The sequence below is a fragment of the Nanorana parkeri genome, unplaced genomic scaffold (genome assembly GCF_000935625.1).
Source record: "Nanorana parkeri isolate BGI_ZX_2015 unplaced genomic scaffold, ASM93562v1 scaffold1181, whole genome shotgun sequence".
NCBI lineage: Eukaryota > Metazoa > Chordata > Amphibia > Anura > Dicroglossidae > Nanorana > Nanorana parkeri.
Window position 1 is genome coordinate 238,625 of NW_017307449.1, and position 18,025 is coordinate 256,649.

At 40.5% G+C, this 18,025-nt stretch overlaps 1 protein-coding gene across 1 annotated transcript in view; it reads right to left on the minus strand.

Annotated features, from left to right (window-relative positions):
* Positions 1-812: 812 nt before the first annotated feature.
* ARHGAP6 (Rho GTPase activating protein 6) overlaps positions 813-18,025 on the minus strand; it is a 220,499-nt gene continuing 203,286 nt past the window's right edge. Inside the window, exons 11-13 of the mRNA XM_018568383.1 lie at positions 7,070-7,323; positions 4,655-4,735; positions 813-1,568 (exon numbers count right to left, since the gene is read on the minus strand). Of these exons, the coding sequence (XP_018423885.1) occupies positions 877-1,568; positions 4,655-4,735; positions 7,070-7,323 (1,027 nt within the window). The 3' untranslated portion in view covers positions 813-876. The remainder of the gene's footprint in view (positions 1,569-4,654; positions 4,736-7,069; positions 7,324-18,025) is intronic.

Here is an 18,025-nt window from a genome sequence, read left to right on the forward strand (position 1 = left end):
TTTTAAATGCTACAGTGATTCCAGTTTATTGTTGGAAAACAATACAGGAAAGTACACAAGATATTGATATATTATATAGTGTATATAACTGTGTTTGATAACAACGTTGATCCACAGACCAGCATATGTCACAGAGCAGGGCAGTGCAGCACTGAAAAGGATAAGCAAATTACCAAGTGTTCATGCAGGATCACTGCTGTACAAAGCACATTAGCTTGAAAATAGACCTTTTTAGTGAATAATCTTTTACTCTGTATAGTTGCAAATCAGTAAAATGGAATTTGCATGACCCTGTTCAACAATATTTTTTTTAGAATTTGGCAATTTCAACCAATGTAAAAAGATAGTTTCACTTTTTTTTATTTGATAAAATTGATTCAAAGCACATAAACCAGCTTGTGCACATGTTAAAATTGCTAAAAAAATGTATAATGGTGAGCCAAGTGCAGTTAAAAAGCTTTTGTTCATTTAGCTTTCGACACGTGCCCATGAAATACAGTTCATTACTAGGAAAGGTGAATCGAGAATATTCAAAGCCAAGACCAGGGTACCATTTAAGGCCTCCCTAGTAACCTACCAGACCAACTGCTCATTACAGCCCATGCTACCATTGTGTAGCTAAAATGTGTAATGATCTGTAGGCATGGCTTAGAAATAATGATATGCTGGGAATTGCCAGAGCAGTGAAGAAGCCATGAAAGGTACACTGTAACCAAATAAAGTTGTGGATATTTGGCAATGTTATCAAAGTATTAATTTTAAGAAAAAAGTCAGATAAAAATGTGGAAACAAAATTAACACAATTTTTTACAACTATTCCATTGTTTGGTTTAGTCCCCTAGCAGTTAAATGTCAATGTCATAGACAACCAAAGCATCATACTAGTGTTTCAGGTAGTGTGTCTGTGTTATCGGCTGAAAGAAGTTCCCATATCTGCCATCTTTCTCTTTGCCACTCCTGCCAGTCAGGATCTGTCAAGTTTTTACTGTTTTGGCTGTTGGTTGGAGTTTTTAAAGAAGTTTGTCTAGTCTGAACAGGTTGCTCACTAGATGGAGTCCTTCCTAAAGATGCCCCAACAACTGTTTCGGACCTTGGTGGCCTCAGTACTGGCTGCTCTGCTGAATACAATGGGAATCGTTGAGGCTGCATTGTAGCTTGTTTTGTTGAACCAGGATAGGGTGGCGGAAGCCTTGCTTCATTTCTATTGATGTCAGAATGGCGCAAGTTCAAAGGAGGTGGTCTGTTTGGAGCACATGTTACTGTTGCATTGTCCTCTGTTACATCTTCTGTACTGTTTGAGGCCAAGTGTTGCTCACATCTTGTCTTGTGTTCAAGATTTCTTTTAGCTGTATCTGTTTGTGGAGTACTGCAAATACGTGTCACTAAATTGTGAGGTCTAAACTCTGGAATGGCAGTTGATGTATTTGTCCTTCGTATGTTTGGCTTGCCATTGTCCACTTCAGCTAATGAATTTTTACACAAAGACCAGTTCTGTGCCAGATTACCCTGGGAAAGAGAACACTGTCCTTGGTGCAAGGAACTACTTTCATAGATATTCCCATATGAACCTAGGAGGAGAATGAAATATATTGTGTTAGAACGATTAAAGGAGAAAACATAGACATGAACAATTAAAATGAAGCTTGTCACAATCTCAATACAAACGAGTAAACTAAACATGAGATTGTAGTCTATCACAGGAGTGAGCTTGGAGTGGTGGCTACTTTACAACACACACACAGGGACCATGGAGAACAAAATTAGCCACCCTCCACAGAAGGAAGGACAGTGTCAGCACCAATTCAGAGATGATTTGAGCATCTACAGCTAAGTGATAAACAAATAAGATATATATATTTTTTAATAGTTAAAAGAGAACTATGGGGTAACCTTTTTTCCCCATAGTTCTCATCAGGGTATACTAACCCTCTCTTGTGACCCAAAGCTCAGTATATAGCGAGCTATTGTCCGATATATACTGAGATCCCTGCAGGTGGGACGGATCCCGACAATACTGTCGAGATCCACCCCGTTGGCTGATTGACAGCTGGCTCAGCCTATCTAGAGGAAGAGCCAGCTGTGTCCGCCCCCTCTCCGTCCATTCCTCCAATCAGTGCTGGAGGATCAGAGAGGGGAGGGGCAAAATCCCTGCAGGGAACGGTGACTGACAGTCACCGCTCTCTGCAGGGAGATGATCGGGAAGTCAGCGATTGGGGGCATGTGTTCGCTGACTTCCCAATCAATTGAGCCAACCTGTGACAGCTTAATTGTCACAGGACGACTTGAATTATGGGGGATGAGTGTTTTTCACTCACCCCATAATTCTCCTTTAGTAGTAAGGTACTTAAATGCATTTTTAAAATGTAACTCCTGAGTTTAGTATCACTTTAATAATATTAACTAATTCAATGCAACATGGATTTAACACAGCATCTCAATAAATATGTGTCTATGGGTGTATTCACATTGAAGCAGCTTAAAAAAAAGAAAATGTTGCTGCTTCCAAGAAATACAACTTGTACTGGCATTCAGAAATGCAACAAGAGGAGGGCAATAGGGACAACAATCTACAATAAAACAATTGGCACATTATCACATTGGAAAATTAAAAAAAATGAAAAAAATGAAAACTACTACTACTACTTTCACAGATAAGTCCAGTTGCCTTGACTTATTTTTTTTACAGATATACTACTACAACTAATAATAATATTTTGAGTTACAAGCACACCAGTGCAAATACTAAATAAGTTATATATACAACAAAGTACACCACAGTTTTGTTTTGCACCAGAAGATTGCCGGAATGATATTAACAGTACCAGCGGCATCCTTTAGGTTTAAGTTTCTGTAGGTTAGCCCAATGTACAGACACATCAGCTTGAGAATTAAACTATTCTACACTATGCAAGACACAGCTAACCCTGCCTGATCTGAAGTCAAATGGTGCCACCTTATTACAAGCCTTATCTGAGAACTGTTAGGGCTCGTTCACACCAGATGCAGTGCGTTCTGGCCCAATTCTGGCCAGAACGCACTGCATCGCATTGCGGCCGGCTACCTTTTTAGTGGGGCAGGAGGGGGAGTGGCGGGCCATTAAAGTGAATGGCAACATAACCACGCCCTGCGGCTGCAATGCGATCATCCACACGGGATCGCAAGGCACATTATGCCTGTGGTCTAGTGCGATAAAAATAGTGCTTGCAGCAATTTGATCGCACCGCACTGCAGGCGCGATGTGGCTTGCGATTCCGTGCGGGCGACAGTATTGCGGCCGGGAGGCGTGGCTACGGTGCCATTCACTTTAATGTCACGCCCCCTCCAGCCCGGAAAAAAGTGAGCTGGCTGCAATTCGAGGCAGTGCGTTCTGGCCAAAATCGGACCGGAAAGCACTGCTTATGGTGTGAACTAAGGCTGGGTTCACACCTGGGCATTCCTAATAGGCGTGTTTTATGCGCGTTTTTGCCCTTGCGTTTGAAGCACGTTTTTTTGCCCAATAAAACGTGCGTTCGACGCGCATTTTGTAACCTCCCTGGCGGTATGATTTTTTTTTTCTCTATCGGTTTTTCATTTTTTTTTTTACTTTTAAACTTCCCTCCGGTTCCGCCCCCCTGCGATGCGGACGCTTGCAAGGGACGGAACCCAGAAGACAGATGCCAGCAGCGGCCGGAGGACACAGCGGGGATCACGGACAAGGTAAGACATACGCTGTATTCCCAAGTGTGGCTCTGGGTACCGCTTTGGTACAGAAAATTACAGGGAATACCAATGGATACGCACAGAAATCTGCCCCTACGTGCGAAAAAGAAGCTCAAATACTTTTTCGCACATAGGGCGTTTTTCAGCGTGACAAATCGCGCTGAAATACGCCCAGGTGGGAACCATGCCCATAGGGATTAATAGGATTTCACTTCTGAACCCAGCCTAAAGGTTTCTGATCGTGGCCAGACGATCAGAAGTGATACATTTCAGGCACAGAGATACATTGTAATATTCCTGTGCTTGAAATGTATCATACAGCTTCATAGATGTGGGGCCAGTCTATGGAGCTGTCAAATGAATAGCAGAGAGGTGACTCACTCTGCTACCTCTCTTCTATCCTCAGCTGTCAAATACGGGATTGCTGTTTAGCGATCCGGTATTTGTATGTAACGGCTTAACTATTTCATTAATGAATACCTCAATATTACAGATATTTACAGAGCCACAAATAACTGGTCACGTACAGTGTACGTGGCCAATCATTTAAGCACTTTGTGGCGAGACGTACAGTGTACGTCTCCCGTCACGAAGGGTTTAAAGAAGAATTACAGCCAGGGGTACAAAATACCATTAATGTATGTCAGGTTAAAAAAAAAATGTTTATTGTGTGCTGCAGCAGTGCCTCCTCACACTGGAAGGTGCCCTTAACTAATCAATTTGGCACAGTTGAGGGTAAGAATCTAATTGTGGCTGTGGGAAGGTGTATTGTTGGGAGAAATTGCTGGTTTGTTGTCCAGTATCCCTAGAAATCTGACTTGCTGAAGCAGGTACCATCATAAAATGGCAAAGTTGATAACAATTTAATATTTACTTTGCCTATTTCTTATAATTTTGTGTTGTGCCCAAAATTTGCAAAGGTTGTCTGTTCCTGGAAAAAGACAGCATATCCTACCTGTCATTCCTTCATCCTTACAAGAAGATTTTAGTGTGGAATGCCATGTACCCCATATGTCGAAGTGCTCCTGTGCAGATTCTGAAACAAAAAACATTTATTATTGATTGTGCATTCACAAAAATAAGGCAAACAAACACAAAAAGCCAATGAAAAATATACCTCAAGGAGAAGCATGTCAGCTGTTAGGCCCAAGGAGGAAACAAGAGGAGAAAGTTGAAGGTTGATATGAAAGAAAGACTGTATGTATAGTTGCTCTAATAAAAAGGAAAGAAGGAGATGGATAGCTGAAATGATGTAGAAAGAGAAGACAGAAGGACGTCTTTACCCAGGACCGGATTTCCATAATGGGAGTCTGTCGGCACACAACCATTGGAGCCCAAAGTAACACTCCTTTTAAAGGAACACCTCTTTTACACAGAACATTGTCTTGTTTCACTGATGCTAACTTTGTTTAGGATGTTTTGACAATGTGTAAATAAACTTATATGAGATGGCCGGTGAAGGGGAAAAAATATGTGGCCAATAGGACAGGGAAATGCCACCTCTTTGCCTCTTCTACCGATAGGCAGATGGTGGCAGGCCTACTGTGCTAATGGTAAATCCGGCCCTGTTTGTACTAATTGGCGAGCCACACATAGGGAATCACCCTCCTTTGAACTAAACAGCACTTCCATCTCTTTAGTGGCATTAGTAAAGTATAATGCAGCAGCTTTCACAGACTGCTTATTTTAACATAGGAAAAAAATATCAATGATGTTCATTAATGAATCATCAATTCAAATAGTGTTCTGTTTTTTTCTTTTCTTTAAATCAGTCAAACTTTTTTGCATGAAGGAACTTTTGAAATAACTTTCAGGTCTCAGAAAACCCCTGGTAATAATTACTGTATCCTCAGCTCACAGTACATGAGCATAGTGGTTAGTGGGTAGAATGCTCCTTACATTGGTGGCCAGTGGGAAGAAAGACCCCCTTACAGATACTGTAGCTAAAAAAGATCATTTGTGTCTGTGGTTACTTATTTGAGAGGCAGAAATTGCTTAATGGTGCATGAAGCCATAGCAACCTCTGGAGGAAACCCATGGTTTTACAGAACGTTGATTGAGAAAGGCCTCTTGAAACATTTCTGAACCGTATCTATTTTGTTTCTGTTTTCAAAGGAGAACTATAGACAGAAACGTTTGGTATGAGCAGTAATCTGCATAAATATTGCATTCCACCTTGTTACCATGCAAACTTTCATTTTTTTAAAAAGAACCACTGATATTTCAAAAAAACTTACAATTATAATTGCACAGGCAGTAATAAATATAGACTAAAAAGGGAAATTATGTTGTGTATTTCAGTGAGTACACATAGTATATTATTACATTAAAGACCCTTTGATGCAACTCACATTTTACATACTTGTTGTACTACATTTTAATGACAACACTGTGTACACAGATCTGATGAGTCTCCCTCTAGTGGACATCTGCATGAAGCTTTGTATTTAGTATTTCTGCAGGTTACTGCTGAGATTACACACTATGCCAAATTGAGACTGTGCTGTTTTAATTCAAAAAATGATAGACTACACAGAAAAACAGCAACAGAAAGGGATACAATTCATAGGCAATGCCGTGGAGTGATTGAATTTCTAGGTATGTTGCAGTCAATGGTGTTTGAGAGAAGAAGCAAAAGACTCAACAAGACAAGAAAACTACCACATACTATAAATTGCAGGACTGTAAAAAGAATCCTTATCTACCCAATACCCCCAGGGCATTTGGAATCTAAGAGATCCTTTTGGCTTGTTGATTTCCAGGTTTAGTTAAAAAAATCAATGTGAGATGAAGATTATAAGATAGATAGGTAGACAGATAAATAGTCTGGGGCCCAATAGAATGATCTTTGACCTGGCCCATCTTTTTCTTAAAGTAAACCTATCACAAACTTGGTCGACTGAAGGACAAACTGTTTAGTAGATCCAGCTATAAACCTATACTTTTCCTGCGAGAATCGGCCAAGCCTCCCTGTGGCAAGTAAGACTACCCATCATATTAAAGTGCCAAACAGTAATCCAAATGCCATACCTATAGGAGGACCTGGCATTCTTATATACATTTAGCTGCCTGTAACTATAGACTAACATTTTAGTTTGGTATGTGATTTTTGCCAAAGAAAATCCCTGCCTATGCATTTTTAATCATTTGTACAGTTTGAATGGACCCGATTTTTAGACAGGTTTACTTTAATGCAGTCCTGCTTATAGGCAAGATGAACATTCCTCACTCACTCCATAGTATGATATAAAAACAGTTTACCTTGATCCATATGCACAGAATATATAAAATGTATTATCTCCAATCATTCTATCATCTTATTTTCTCCAAAATGTAAACAAAAGAATGATATGTATCTAGCATTTCATACCTTTTGAACACCACTGCGCTGGAGCGTTTTCCTTTGTCTTAGATAGCAAATGGCTAACCAACGTCTGGTGTTCTGCAGCCTTGAGGACCTTTTCAGAGCTATTTTCTTGTCTTGCAGTAACTGACCGTTCAGATAATACTGGTGAATTATTGTCATATGGGGAAACATCACCACTTGAGGCTTTATTGGAGTCTGTAGAGGAGTGTCTTCCTTCAATGGAGAAAGACCCATCTGATCTTACCAATTCTGGACTCCTAGCAGAAAATTACACAAACAACGATATTAAATATCTACATTATGTTAACCAAAGACATCATTCTATCTATCTATCTATCTATCTATCTATCTATCTATCTATCTATCTATCTATTATATTCTTGGCAGAACATTATACATTTGTACTTAAAAACAGGGTTTATCCTCAATCATGTAGTCCAAGCCCACTAGGACCTTCCACAAATTGTTTATGTACATAGTAAGTCTTTGAGTGTCCCTGCTCATAGCCAGAGTTATCTGAAGCATCCTACTACAGAACAAAACTATGCAGAAGTCTCAGTGGTTAACAGTATGGGTCAGAGCTCAGCTTTTAATGTGCTTATTGACCTTCATGGACTTCTGTGAAGTTAAGATGAAGGATAAGATGAAGGACAATTATGGCTATATGCAATGTAAATACACCTCAGACAGACAGTACAAGAGGGTGACACCACTCTCTTAGATTTTTTTGGATACAGTGGTATCATTGCCCCACTCAGCCTCCAAATTTGACAATAAAGGAAAAGCAATACCCTAATAGGTCATCATCTCTGTTTACTCTGCTTTCTCCTTCAGTCAGCATGTTTCTTGTTGGCACCTATGTATGTAGCAAAGCTTTATTAGTTTCTAGTGCTGCCCCTTCCTCTCCCAGTCTGCTGTAGTCGGGATGACAGGAGGCTGATATCAATATAGAATTCAGATACATTTGTATGTAAAAAAAAGTACATGTAATTCTTTTTAAAGGTAAGCTGAACTGCATTTTTAATTTTTTTTTTAATCTGCCAAATTTAACCATGTAATCTAGCCTAACATTGCACTTATGTAGTACATCGCGCATTAGCACAGCTACAGTGAAAAACATACTGCTTGAGTGATGCATAAATGTGTTTACACAGTGAAGTGTGTTCCAAACACCTTGGCCCTGAAAGGATCTATCGAATGCACATCACAAAGCTAGACAAATTCAATATAAACACAGAGAAAGGCAACTTTATTTGAACATAATACTCATATATCATAGAGCACAAAACAAACATATTATTAATGCAGCTGTGTTTATTGTACCTTTTCATGTGTCTGAAACCTGCAAGATAAACACTCCAGTGTGTACTGTATATTCTCTTTGACTTCATCGGGTTAGTGCAATACCTACAGCTAGCCACTAGGGGTCAGAAAAGCAGCATGTTTAGGGTAAACCCTAGGAAATGTTATAGTATTTAGTCTTCAGAATAATAATTTCAGTGTCTTGAATACAATTTGTGTAGAATGTCTGTACTAAATGCCCTCACTAACTAGCCATACTACAATAGGTGTTGTTGCAGAGCTTACTGAGGATGAGTCAATAAAGCATTTGCAACACTTTTCTGGCTCTATGGCCGTATTAGAAAGCCCTGAACCAAATTCAAGAAAGCTGTGAAATTGTTTTCTTGCTATTTCCAACATGTGCAACAATTTATCATGTTTACACTTTTACATTCAGTTACTACAGCTGCACAAAATGCATTGAGTAATGGTGCAATGGTGCCATGATCAGTAATAAGGCAACTGGAGGTAAATAGGATCTCGTCCATGTTGTGTCTCACATGTAAGCATTGTGTCGCAGACAAAATTCTGTCTTAGGCAATTTTGCAACAGATTCATATATACCTGACCAACAGTTACAATGAAGCTGTCAAAAGTTGCACCATTTTCTTCACAGAGAGGAGACTAATTTCTAATGTGTGTCTATGACACTATTTTTGAATTACAGGGACTGAGGCCACCCACAACAACCGATAAGATTTTAGCTGACATGTTTCTAGTGTACATGGCTATATGAATGGTGGGTTTTGCCCTAATGTGCAAGTATACTCACATTATGGCACGATTGTGCCATCCAGCACCATCGGATTGATCTTCAGTTTTGTACCCCACTGCTACCATCTCTGCCACCGACACTTCCGGAAGTCATTTTTGGCCATTAGGTGGCCACTGATGATGTAATTCCTGCACATGCATACAGGAGTTACATCCTCTCTAGCATCGGGCCCATTCATGGAATCTTAGATATTCCTTGAATGGGTTGAATGTGTACGCTGCATGGAGCATGTGTCGTACAATGTAGAGAAATAATTTTTTGGGCAGAAGCAACTCTTCTGCCAAAAATCCCTACCTCCCAGCATATTTTTATTTTTGGAACTTTACTTCTGATTTAAAAAGTGCCATTTTAAAATAAAGGGAGAAGTCTCTTTAGTTGCTGTGAATAACTCAGCCCCAGACCCCTATCCACGCAGATATATGAAAAGCATATCATGAGCAGAAGTGTTTTATACAGCCATGACTAAGCACTAACAGGGTTAATCACAAAAGGTGAAGAGTTTGGAGAAGGTAGGAGAAGTGAGCAATCTAGGACAACATAGCTGAACTGAAAAGTGAGCTGAACTGGAGAATTATTCTATCAGTTATGTTGGCCTAGATTGTTCACTTCTCCAAACTCTTCACCCTTTTGTGAATAACCCTGTAAGTGTGTGTGGTTATAAACACACACAAAGACAGCACTAATATTGCAAAAATAAAGATGTAAGCTGGTCAGCAGGAAGTAAAACATTATTAAACTATTCTTTCAATAACAATTGTGAAAGAAAAACAGTGCCTTTCAGAGAGGTGTGTTACTCAATCTTATTGGAATTGGAGCAAAGAGAAATCATGGTCAGCAATCATAGCTAATTGCTTTCAGAATATGAAGTGGAATGTAGCAAACTAAAAACAGCTGATAAGGGTTTTGAGGATGTGGGCTGCGCATTTCAAGCAAGAAGCAAAAGATATTTGAGGAAGAACGCCCGTCTAAATAAAGAGCACAAATATTGTCATATTAAAGGAAACCCTTGTCGGATTATTTTTTTGCCATCTATGTCTGTTGGTGAGATTTTCCTACACTTCCGTCTGTGAGACGCAACAGGAAGTTAGAAGAAATCTTCGGTTTTTACATTTGATTTTTTAATGAAAACCACATTCACTGTAAAGGTGCCCATACACTGCTCGATTCTCGTACGAGAATCGCGGGAAATCCCGCGATCGTACGAGAATCGAGCAGTGTGAACGGAGACGTGCGACATTTTTCCGCCTGAGAAAACTTTTCCATCCTGCTCCTTTAACTGTTTGCATCACTACAGTTGAAAACGGTCATTGATTTGACCCCCTTAACTACTATAAAATCAAATGCTTAAGTTTTCTGTAAAAAAAATATATATGTGCAATCGCAGCACTGGAGAGCCCGACGCCCAGCACTCGACAGTACAGCCCTGGAGAGCTGAACATACAGCCCTGGTGACACCCATACGCAGCCCCAGAGAGCCCAGCAATAGCCAATACAACACTGTATTGTAGCTCTGGTAAGACGTGAACGCAGCCCTGGTGAGACCCAAACGCAGCCCTGGAGAGATTCACATGCAGCCCTGATAAGACGCAGCACACAGCCCTAATGAGATCTACGTGCAGACCTGGTGAGACCGCACACAGTCCTGGTGAACGGCCGTAGACGCACTTCTGAGTGACCCTCACAGCCCTTCTGGAGCCTGCCATACCCTCTTGAGAGCAGTTAAGTAAACTTTTATACTGTGGCTGCCTATTGTTCTTCTCTTATTGGTGTATGTCAAAGTGCTAACCAAATGCAATAGAGAATGGCAACCGGCAACGGAGGACTACAAATCTCAGCAATCCATGATTGCTGGTAGCCATTCTCCATTCCTGAATAATCATGGATTGATGAGATCTGTAGTCCTCTGTTGCTGGTTGCCATACTCCATTGCTGTATAATCATAGATTGGGTTATAGTTCTTCATAAATATAAAGAAACTGCCCTGAAATCATTAGTCTGTATTGTTTTAGAAAAAAAATTCACATATCCCTTTAATAAATTATATATATATAACTGTTCAAATACATCAATCAAGCTGCTGTGTGTTCAGACTTGTTATGTGAGTGTACTCCTGATGTCTAATACAAGTGTTAACATCTCTGACATGCTGCTTCACAACTTCACACAGAGCAACTCCTATGAGGTATTGTTATTCATTTAGTGCTCTGGTTATGTTCTGTTGGATGGTCTTGAGGCAAACTAAGCAGTGGTCTTCTATAGCAATGTAAGTTAAACAATTCTCTGTAGTTCCCATTAACTACTGATTTGCTTCAGACCTGCCTTGGAAAATAGTAGGCAAAATAAAGTTTTGGTAACTGGTGGCTAAAAGGCAATACAGGTCATTCAAATTAAAGGAACACTATTACTGTTTTGGGTTTTTTTTTTGTTAACTTTTTTAATCAATATTTTTTAAAGTGTTGTTTTCAATCTCTTTTTTATATGTAACGGTGTTTGTGCTGGCGCCCACTGTCTAGGTTGTCAATTACAAAGCCTGACCATCCCTGACATCACTGAAAGACCTTCGGCGGCTGAGGAAAAGGCCTGGCTACTGGTTCCCTGTGTTTCAGAAAATATGGGGCTGATATGAGGTCTGAAGGTTATATAGTGGGGCTGATCTAAGGTCTAAGGTGCATGCATTAGGGCTGAGGTGAGGCCTAAAGAACATGCACTGGGGCTGCTTGGAGGTCTGAAGTGCAGGCAATGGAGCTGTTCTATGGTCTGAAATGCATGACTTGCCATTAGCAGTACAACTATGAGTGCAAAAACTGAAACCAAAGATAGACTGCAATGTGCTATTGCTCAATGCTTGTGAATATGACACTTAGGGGCTCATTTATAAACCCATTTATAAACCATTCACATGGGGCAAACAAGATTTGCAGAGTTGTAAGCCTATAGATAGATCCGAGGAGATAGGAAATTCCAGAGCTGTGTGAACGGTTTACAAACCAGCATCTGTAGGTCTCTGTAAACCCTAACAATTATCCCAAAGACCCTAACATAGTATACTAGCAATCTTTGTACACATAAACATTTAATGCACATGCAAAGCAGAGGCTGCCTGCCTTTTGTCATGCTTTGACTGACTAAAACTTCAGATGAAGCCTATTTCATAGAAGATGATACAGTACTCATGAGTCATGCACTTCTGTGGTTAAATTGCATGCTTCACAGCAAACAAATAGCCTGGGAGGAGTGAAAAGGAGCCTAAAGCTCCATCTGCTGACTCTAAAGAGTATGGGGTCAACCTACGTATACTATGTCACAAAGTAGAACATACCGTATTCCACTTAGTTTGGCACTGAAAAGGTTTTCACAGTATACAAAAAACAGTCCCAGGCAACAAGTGAGGTACTTTCTAGTAAACATAGCAACTATGCTAAAATCAGAAAGTTCCCTCAGTTTACATTAGGTTATGTGCAAACCCCTGTAGAATAAGCTGATAGCTCCATAAAGAGTTAGTAGATGAGCAGAATAAGTGTATGTTCTAAAGCCTGTTCCTTTCTCTCTCCCTGCTTTCTTCATCATGTTTAGACTTCCTGGGCAGGTTTGAATTGGACTGGAGGAGTACTTCTTAGTACTGCCATTTATTTTACATACGGCTTTCTATGTGGGGCAGCAAGAAAGATGTTTGAAGTTCCAGCAGGTGTATACCAGGATCATCAGATGACAGACAAAAAGGAGTTGGGTGCACTTGTGTATTACAGCAATGCCTGCAGAAAAATGAGAACTACCCAGAAGGTAGGCTATGCTCTCTATATATTTCACTTTAAATCTAGACTGGAGTGTTCCTTTAACAATTAAGGCAACTGACAGAATATGGGGTACAAACATTTGTATCAGTAAACTTTAGTGAATTAATGTGTCAAAACAAAGAGATCCTGGATTCAAGAGATTCAAGTAATAAGCTGACACTATATTTCACAGGCAGCGATAATGGTGTAAGGTTTGACTAGAACATGAAGGGGGAATATTTATTTCCCTTATAATTATAATGTCAATTTCCATCCAAATGACAGTTTTATAGGACAAAGTGAATATATTGTTGTATGTTTTGTTTTCAACATTCTTTGAAATCTGCATGATTACTGTTTAGATGGGAAACATTCAAAGATAACATATCTCGTACATCAGTAAAGAGATGTTTTGAATGGAAGGAGAGTAACTGATATATAAATATGCAATATTTAACACATATTTACATAAATATTGAAAGAGGATGTAAGATCTGATGAAGGTCCTTTCCATAAGTGAAATTATCATAGTGCAGCTTTAAGCCTCATTCACACAGCTAAGAGTCGGCCCGTACAGATTTGTGCGGCGTGCGCGGCTGTATCGGGGCGTTCCCGAGAACGACAGGTGCTGCATGTGATTGTATGCAGCAGCCTGTTCTTCTCTATGGTAGGGTGGGGCCGTACACCGCTGCACGCTCACCCGAGCTGCACATCTGTGCGGGTGTCTGTGATCCATCCTGTCTGCGTCCGAGTACGGACACCCACACCAGCTCGGGTGAGCGTGCGGCCACGTCCTCCCATAGAGAAGAACAGGCTGCTGCATACAATCACACGCAGCACCTGTCCTTCACGGGAACGGCCCGTAACTGCTGTGCACGCCGATCTGTATGGGCAGACTCTTAGCTGTGTGAATGGGTCCTTACAGCCCAACATGCCTATACATGTCATAAATAAACGTTTTGCATTTACTGTCTAAATTTAAGCTATTGAATGCCAGCCCTACTTCCAAGGCCAGTTGCCTTGTCAAACATTGTGGCTATTTGGCAAGATGGAGGACTGGTCGCTAGTGAGTGGATGCTTTCTGACTTACTAGAGATTCTGAAATTCTGCCTTTCCTTGTCTCTCAGTCCAGCCATTCTGTATCTCATGAGAGCTTCAGTCATTTCCTTCATAGCAAATGGAAGGAGGCTACTAATGTATGAAGCCCAGTCAGCCCTTTTGGGTTTGGCATCCAGCAGATAGTTTGCCATGACATCCCATTCACACATGAAGTGTTTACATTACACATGTAACCCCGCAAAAGATTTGTTTAATTTCGGATCAGTTTGGGGTTTTATTTGTTTTGTTTTTTGGATCCGAAGTATGATTTAGTTCATTATTTAGATTTCGGATACATCCAAATTTTGCTATTGAAACAAAGTCACATGACCACGTGCCTGTAATGCAACCCCCAACAGCCAAAAACCCCCCCAAAACATTTGATTGGCCAGAGAACAGTCACATGTCCCATTTAGTTTTGTTTTGTACACAATTTGGATTGCATACGCATTTGTGTTTTTAGTTTGCATTCAAATGCGGCAGAATGTTCGAATTTAACGAAATTCACACCAATATCCATTCGTAACAAAATTAAATTTACATGTCTAGTTTACATTTAAAACTTTCTTTATCTATTTTTTTTACAGTGCATAGAAAACATTCCTTATTAGCAAGCACGTGTTTGTGGAGATTAATGCTTTACATGCACGTGTTTCTAAAAATTACTGAAAAGTTCACTTTAACCCACATGGTGCCATTTGTTTTATTTCTGAAGTTCTAAATGTCACCTTAGCTGTGATTTGAAAGATGAGGTACAAGCATTATCCAAGAATGAAGTCTATTATTTCATGCCACATACAGGGATACGTTCTGTAAAGTCTTATTGCTGGTTATGTTCTGTATGATCCACTGAGTAGTTTTTCAGCCTTTGTGACTTTGAAGATGTGTGGGTGTTATGAGTCATTTCATAAAATTACATTAATCCAACCTGTTGCTATGTTACAGGATCCGACATGGTACATGTCAGTGAGATGTGGCGCACACATTATTGTATGTGTCGTGTATCAGGGACTGCAATCAGGAAACCTTCTGTTGTTCTATGTATTTTTCTATGTGATTCATGACCTGGGTGGGCTGCTTCTTGGCCTTAATGCCTTGTTCATAGATCTAACAATAGTTAGCCCTGAGTAAGCAATATCTCCACAAATACTGAATAACAGGACAGGGTCTCACTAGATAACAATAGAAAAGGAAACCCAAACAACACCTATGACAGTGAGCCTCATCATTAAATATTCCACCGTGAGGAAAATAAGTGACAAGTGAATAAACTTCTTGGACAGATGGATGACAGGAAGGAAGGGAAAAACCTCAATATTGACTCAGTCTGATATAAATGTTGTCTTACATATACATCATTAAAAAAAAATACAAGCCAATAATTTACAGTTAAATCAGATCTACACTCTACCACAAAAATCTAGCATAAACTTTAACACATTACTGTATTTCTAAATCTGCAGCTTTTATTAAAATAATACCTGTTGATCATGCCATAAAGGTCCTTGTTCAGGTACTTCCTGTTATTAGGGTAATAATTGCCTCAATAGTGTGCTCTTACATTGTTACCTTGTCAAATTCCCCCCCCAGGTGGAGACTACAAGTGACTATGCTAACACACATTGGCTCCATGGTTGTCACCATCAGGAAGCCCGTTCAGAGCAACAAAGTCGCAGGCAAAGCTGGAGCGACTGCAGGTAGACAGGAAGAGAGCCCGAAAGAAACTGAAGAGCGTGATAAAGGTGGAGGAGATCGGCAGCACTAATATTGAAAAAAGGTAAAAAACAAGAATTCTATTTAAAAAATGGTTGTGATACGTAGGGCTTTTGCAAACTAAATGTCACAGAGTTAGGGAGTAGGGTTAACCTACTTTTATGACATAAAAAGGGTAATTATATATCATATGTATATTTAATTAGTGTTTGTGAGCTTCTTAATATCTGTTGTGATAGAAATCCACTAACTAATCATTAATGTCTGCTTTCGCAAATAATATGTATGATATCATATGATAATATATATGTCATCACAAGGTATAGTTTGCTTCCAGGACAATGTCTATAATTATCTGTTTTCAAACTTTCCCAGTGCCATTGTGAGTTGGCCCAAGGGAACTCTTGGTTTGGTTTTATAGCCTTGCTAAATACTACTTAGACACCCTGCCCATGTAGATGTGCATAGCACTGAAAGTATCTCTGACCTGTTAGAGTTTCATAAAACCCCTAAATAAAAACAAAAAAACCACAATGGTTTTCTGGTGAACTTTTTTTTTATGCTTGCAACGTCATAAAACGGAATGTCATTTTTCCTAAGTTGAAAAAAATATTTTTTTCTACAACACATATTTAGGGGACAAGTGCACTTTAAAACAAAGTGCACTTATCCTTTAGGCTCCTTTAAGGTAACAACACCAATTCCTCCCTCCTTATGCACAGATGCATACTTAGCAAGTCCTGACAGAGTATGCAGTCCTAACGGACTTGGCCTCTGTTGATTGTTTACATCCGGCGTTGGACAAATTGTTCGCCTGGCTGCATATGCACAGTAAATACCTATTGACTTCTATTGGGCTTGTCTCCCTCTGTCTCCCGGCTGGGAGATGAGCCCCATAGAAGTCAGGGAAAGTACTGCACAGGCATGGCCAGGAGACGTCTGCTACAGGTTGTAAGCAATCTTCCTAGCAAAAAAAGTTCAGTACATTCTCATACTATTCTATGGGCCTCTTCTCCTCATAGAGATAGAGGTAGACCCGCCTTAAGATAATAGAGGCCAGGTCTGTCGAAACTCAATAAGAATGCATCTGTGCATGGGGGTGGGAGGGATCAGTGATGTCACTTAAAGGGGCATAAATAATAAATGCGCAAAAATAAGTGCTCTTATCCTTTAATACATAGGCCTTCAAGGTGATTTAATTTGCAAAGCATATTTGGCTTACTAATTAGAAGGCCCAGTTGTGCCTTTTTTTTTTTCGAAGCCCGTGGACGTGCATCAAAACTTCCCCCTGTGAACAAAAAAAGTGAACCGTGAAATCACAGCACACAAAAACGTGCACAAGGGTGCAAGGTCCTTCCAAAGAAGGGACCTACTTCCCGACCCCCCGGGGCGCAAGGCTCCTGACAGGGGTTGAGATACTTTGGACCACCAACCCGAAGGCCGATGGTCCATTTCCTTTGGGGACCTGCCGAAACAGGTCCCCCACAGTACTTGGCAAGGGGGCTCTCCCGAAGAGAGATCCCCTTACTGGGTGGGAGGAGACAGAGAACCCCCTACGAGGCACAGAATATCCTCCCAGCGTCAGGAATAGGCCCCGAAGAAACCTGCACCTTTCACATCTGTGGGTCAAATTTAAAAATAAAAAAGTGCCAAACGTGCATAGAGTGCATAAATAAATCTAAAGTGCCAGTGCACCACGCTGACAGGCCTTAGGGGCCGGAGTGCAAAAATATTGCCCCGGACTAGCCATAAGGCCTGTCCAAGAGGCGTTGTGCAGAAAAAGCAATATGGTGTGTGACCGAGTGCTACAGTGAGTCATGTGGGGGACTTTCTGAGCAACCCTGGGACGCCACCCCCAGGGGGCACAACACCACGGGCTTCTGCCGCCCCCGAACCCTCGAGCCAGACCAAGCTTCGCATCTGTCAGTCAGAAAGCCATGTACTGAGCGGTTCCCCTCTCACAGGAAGCCGCCCCACACGCTCTTTCACTCCAGCGAGTACTAAGTAACCATCCCCCGCAAGGACGGTTCTTTTCCCCACCGAAAACTCATAAGAACAGATACTACACTTGATCTTAGCCAAAAGGCCGAGAAGTGCCTTTTCACTTGTTTAACTAAAAATCCATATGGGTCCATATAAGCTAGCAAACAGGGTCTCACAAGTGCATCTCTTGTGATTTACTTAGCTCTGAGACAAAACTACAGATGCTATTCTCAGCATAGCAGTAAATCACAGCAGAAATTTTGGACTAGTTCATAA